Raw genomic sequence first — 5931 nt, 5'->3', positions numbered from 1 at the left:
CTACATTGGACATTTCAGACAGGCAGCTCCGCACAGTCGTAGGCAAGAAGGACAGTGGTGATCCATTTTTCACAGAACTTCGTGGCAAGCACAAAAGGCGACCAAAACACAGTCAATCGTATATTAAACGGGTTGCCATCAAGTTTTTACAATCTCTTCCCACCGATGATACAAAACAGTATCTAGAAGGAACACTGTCGTTGGTCGATCTTCATCATGTTTATGTTAAAGTTTGTGCAGAGTCTAAATTACCAAGTACGAACTTTTCTACGTTTTGTCAACTTTTTAATAATGAATTTATTATTTAACACTTTTCAAAAAAGATTTTTATGCATGTAATGATACATACATATATATATTTCGCACCTTTACAAAAATATTAATGGTAAACAAAATCACATTTTTAGTAAAGTAAATAAGTAAAGCTTAATATCAATACTACACATAATAAAAAAAATGCTTTATTTTTTAACTAAGAACCCTTGAATTTCTCCGTCAGTAAGAATTTTGTAATATAGATAAGTATTAAGTCTAAAAAATAATTAACAAATTTTGTATGCTGTTACAACGCAAAGGTGCGATTTGTGTGTATGCATTTCAATGATGTATAATCAAATAGACACGTTACAATCGTAAAGTTAAAGTCGTTTGAACCGGGTTGTTGTCCCGTGGTAGTGTTGCCGCCTAACGGATCAAAGATCCGAGGTTCAAATCCCATTGTACCACAACTCGATTCCTATTTTTTAACAGTGAGTTATTTACAACTCGTTGAAAATGGCCCTCAAAATCAAATATTTGGGTAAATCAGAAATATTTTTTTTTTCAAAATAATAAATAATGATAATTGTAGTATTTATTTTCTTCCTTTTTTTAAATATTTATTTTTATTTAAGAAGATCCATACATGAACAGAAAATAAAAAGAAAAAAAAATTAAACCCACTAAACCGCGAAACCGGTTTGTCGGCTGGTTTCTTTTTTCTTCTTCTTTTTCTTGCCTTCATTATCTAACGGATCATAATCAGACATAACACTACGCAGGAATATGACATCGCGTGTGATAAGAAAATGCTTTGATTACAACAGCAACTGTAAAAAATCTCAGAGTAATACGGCGCTACTGCTTATAGAGGAGCCGCCCATATGGAAAAAAACATTCTAAGATTATTAATCACAAAGTCCTTAAATTATAGCTTGATTAGAATGACAGCTGTCAAACTAATTTCATTAGTGGTGGGAAATTACTGATCACTGATAAAATCGATTTTATCAGTTATTTCATGCAATCATGAAACTGTTTCCGAAAATTGATATAAAAACGCCAAAACAAGCCTATTATAGTGTGTTTAACACAATTATTCACCAAAAAATAAGACATGTATACTTTTTTCATGAGCAACATCCAAAGAATTATTTTTTTATTCGATCAATTTGTCCCATATCTAGCGTTTTTGCAAAATGATGGAACCTTGTAAGGACGTCGTTAATAATAAGATTTATTTTAGTTTTAAAGCTGATTTTATATATTTATGTTGATTTATGTGTCAAGCATTGTAGTAAAAAAATCAATTAACACGCCAGATACGAATGATTTTTCGTGTGTCAATATAAATAACTCCTTTGACGTTACTGCAAAGTTATGTCGTCGCTTTTTCTGACAAATGTCATTCTAATCAAGCTATTTTGCACCTAACCAACGGGCCATAGGTACTTATGTCGAGTATTGCCAAATTGGTATTAATTTGCATTATTATTACATTTAAATATACTTATGTAGTTATTGCCTTAAAAGGTAGATATTATATATATTTTTTATTGCAGGGTAATTCCAAGAAATCATCCTTCTTAGGATGGATTGACTTACTATAAAAAAAGGGTAATTCCAATATATATTTAAATAATTCTTTGTTTATTAATAAAGAATTTCTACTTTATTTATAAGCAAAAGTCAAGCACAGTGACACAGTGAAAACGTCCGTTACACGTCTGTTGTTAAACTGAAAACCAAACCAAAAATTTGCGACGCTTTTGTTCTATGCAATAGAGCGAAATGGCATCTTTATGAGCGGGGAGCGCGTTATTACTCTGAGGAAAAACAGATGTATCGTTTAATTTGTAAATTAAATTAGATTAATGAAATATTTATAGGTTGTTTTTTAAGTACATTCTCACAATTTAGAAGCACATTAATAATAACACTGACGACCAGTGTCGTAGCAATAGCAACAAATTGCGCAGAAATACATACTAAAGAAATATGTACACTTGTAACTCTTTTTCACAAATGTTTGCATGTGTACCGTACTTGCTATCTCTTTATTTCGTTTTTTTACAAGATGCGGTTACTAAGGGAATAACGTGTCTTTTGTTATACGTCAGTGATATTATTATCTTTATGTAAAATGAAGCCATACTCGTAATAAGAATAGTTGCTGTGAATTCATATTAATAAATTTGAAATAAAATAAAAAATAATTATTTCAAAAGCTTTTATTAAATAAATATTAGCAGTAATGAAAATATATTTTTAATTTACAGCTAATAATATCGTTTACTAAGCATCAAACATAAGAAAATATAATCTTCATGATTTGTAAAGTAGCACTACGTATTTCTATTTATTAAAGAACATTGTTAAAATTACCAAATTACACTAAATAAACATAAAATTATAATAGTTTTATTGTTTTATTTGTTAAGTTATTATTAATTTCTTATAATGTGTATACTACTTACTAGCTACTTCATATTATTAAATAAAATAAAATACTTTTCACCAAACACTGTTTTCGTTAACACTTTTCATTCCATAACTACGTAATCTACATTTGTCTATAATTATGTAGCCACAAGAAGCTTTGTTTATCTTGGACTGATTATGTCAAATTCGTTACCGGTCGGGGTTAAAAGAATAATGAAAAGTGAACTAAAATATGTTATATGCAACTTATATTATTAATATTATAATATAAACAGACTACAAAAACAGCAAAATAAAATATTTAAGTCAGTACCCTATATAAAAGCAACTAAAGAACCTTTTAAACAAACTAAGCAATTAATGTAACTGAACTCTTTAAACTAGAATCCTTAAAATGTATTCATAAATATGTCACAGATGTAATTATAGACAAAGAACTAAAACTTGAAAAAAATTGTAGTAAACATGGACACAATACGAAAATATCATATGCAACCTTCTAAAACGAGACAAGGACAGTCGAAACTAATAAACCATGAACTGAAATTATACAATAAACTACCAGACAAAACTAAACAAAAGACTCAGACAACCTTTATATAAGATGTTAAAAATATTATCATCAACAGTACAATGTGAATTTTAAAAGTAAAAATATTTTTTTAAATGTATGTAAGGATTTACCAATGAAATTTAAAATAAAAATAAATGAAAGGTTGGCTTGGTTACGAACTGTCTCGACATTTATGTCGCCGGCACGTTATACTCTACATGAACATCAAATTAATAAGCATTTACAGGACTTATAGCATGTTATTGGCTGGTTCAAGCACTTTACACGCTGTGTACAACATTAACAAACGATTCCGGCTATATCCGAATGTAAATATTTCTTTCATTCTTCCATCCATCATATTTTGTAGAGTAAAATAACTAAAATCCTTATTGACGTGGGTATTTAGTATTGATGCGCTCAAACCGGCTTCATTTTCAAAAAGTTCTCTATCTCTGTTGAAATATCTATCAATCTTGATGAAGTCCTTTGAGAGTAACATTCAGAACTTGCTAACGAAGATTTAAATATATGTACTAAAAATAGGGTTAGTTTATGACGGTTTTATAATATTAATTATTTCCAGGAACTTTAATGTAATCTCCTTTTGCGGTTCTGTAGTAATTTGGAGGTTTGTGGTTGTGAGATCCTTTGAATGATACTAAAACATCTCTGCAGGTGATAGCTTTCGCTTCACACTGGGTGCCGCAAAGTGAGGAACAGCACCACCAAGATTTGCCAGATGCTGGTGCTGACTTCTTGATAGAATATGTGAATTTTTCAATCATCAATAACTTTCTTCTCTTCGTAGGAATGTATTGAACTGAAACAAATTTCAAATCGTTAGTAATTTAGACTTTTGTGAAGTAAAAGAGCTAAAATTCTTATCGATGTGGGTATTTAATATTGATATGCTCAAACCAGTTCTCTTCCTAAAAAAGTATGTATTCTCTATTCAAATATCTATTAATATCGATAAATTCTCTTGTGGGATATATCCAACACTTGCCAACGAATATTTGAACATACCTACTCAAAATATTGCTATGATGGTTTTATACTATATAGTATTTCCAGAAACTTTAATGTAATCTCCTTTTGCGGTTCTGTAGTAGTGTGGAGGTTTGTGGTTGTGAGATCCTTTGAATGAAACTAAAATATCTCTGCAAGTGATAGCTTTAGCTTCACACTGAGTGACCCCACATGAGGAACAGGACCACCAAGATTTGCCAGATACTGCTGCTGAAGTCTTGACAGAATATGTAAATTTTTGTATCATCAATAACTTTCCTCTTTTCGTAGGAATGAACTGAACTGAAACAAAATTCAAAGCGTTAATAATTTAGACTTATCTAAAGTGAAAGGTCTAAAATTCTTATTGTGTGGGTGTGAGACTACCCGGAAATCAATACCCAATGTCATCTGACCTTATATCGTCTTAAGGACAATGCAGAAATTAAATCATAGATTTCCTGTATCAAAACATCCAAATTACTGACACGCACGGATACCAAATTGCTGACATGCACAGATACCAAATAGTTAACAGCTATGAAAATAGTATACAATCTCAAGTTCCCACTAGGAAGTAAAGTGAAAACTGGACTATTACTACATAATCACTTGAACACTTAGTTCAGGCAGTAACTCGAGTAAAACGTTTACGCAGTTTCTCTCTCAGTCACTCTATTTAACATGTAATAAATACACCATTGAAGCACAACATAGTTCTCTTCTGTCACATCCAACTAGGTAGGAGCTCGCATACCTCAACAAGCATAACATCCTACATGGTTATTGAGTATTGATATGCTTTAACTATCCTCCTTCTCAAAAAAGTTCTCCATCTTCTATATTAATCTTGATAGATAATTGGAGATCCCTTGGAGATAACATCCAGGAATTGCCAACGAATATTTGAACATATCTACTCAAAATATTGTGATGACGGTTTCAAACTATTCAGTATTTCCAGAAACATTAACGTAATCCCCTTTTGCAGTTCCGCTGTAATGGGGAGATTTGCGGTTGTGGGATCCTTTGAATGATACCAAAAAATCTCTGCAGATGATAGCTTTAGTTTCACACTGGATGACACTACATGAGGAACAAGACTATCAAGATCTTCCAGAAACTACTGCTGAATTCTTGACAAAATATGTGATTTTCTCATAATCAATAACTTTCCTCTCTTTGAAATCGTTTTTAATTTAGACTTTTGTAAAGTAAAAGTGCTATGGTGTGGGTATTGAGTAATGAAATGCTTAAATTGGCTCCCCCTTTCAAAACATTTTCTATTATTTAGTAATTTAGTGTACCTATTTATATTTTTTATTAAAAAGACATGTTTAAGATTTTTAATTTATTTTATTTTTTCATAGACAAACTACTTTTTCTTTTAACACTTGTAATTACGATATATTTATCTAGTATACTGATGTTGTCAATATACAGATAAAACTCTCTAAATGCATTATTGCTTTTACTGAAAAAAAATGATTTGAATGTTCAACTCAGCAAAAGTCTTTCAACATATTTTGGACATGATGCATACTCATAAAACCATCTTAGTTCCCTAAAATTGTTTCTATGGATGAGATTTAAAAAAATAAAAAAGGTAAATAGACTTGATGAGTAAATATTTAATTCGATTATATAATTTCTAGTGAAGTATTAAA

The 5931-nt window shown here is 30.4% G+C and overlaps 1 protein-coding gene across 1 annotated transcript; it reads right to left on the bottom strand.

The window, feature by feature from the left end:
* Positions 1 to 310: 310 nt before the first annotated feature.
* Positions 311 to 4888, bottom strand: LOC148274003 (uncharacterized). The gene is made up of 2 exons (XM_088237764.1): positions 4283 to 4888; positions 311 to 4076 (listed from the first exon to the last, which is right to left on the bottom strand). Exon 1 carries the CDS (start codon positions 4530 to 4532, stop codon positions 4314 to 4316), a length of 219 nt encoding a protein of 72 aa, XP_088093890.1. The 5' UTR covers positions 4533 to 4888; the 3' UTR covers positions 311 to 4076; positions 4283 to 4313.
* Positions 4889 to 5931: the final 1043 nt, after the last annotated feature.

Source organism: Micrasema longulum, unplaced genomic scaffold (genome assembly GCF_059751315.1).
Source record: "Micrasema longulum isolate JH-2025_06_02 unplaced genomic scaffold, ASM5975131v1 h1tg001782l, whole genome shotgun sequence".
NCBI classification, from domain to species: domain Eukaryota; kingdom Metazoa; phylum Arthropoda; class Insecta; order Trichoptera; family Brachycentridae; genus Micrasema; species Micrasema longulum.
Note: the sequence above shows the minus strand (reverse complement) of the source record. Positions and strands in the feature narration are given on the sequence as shown.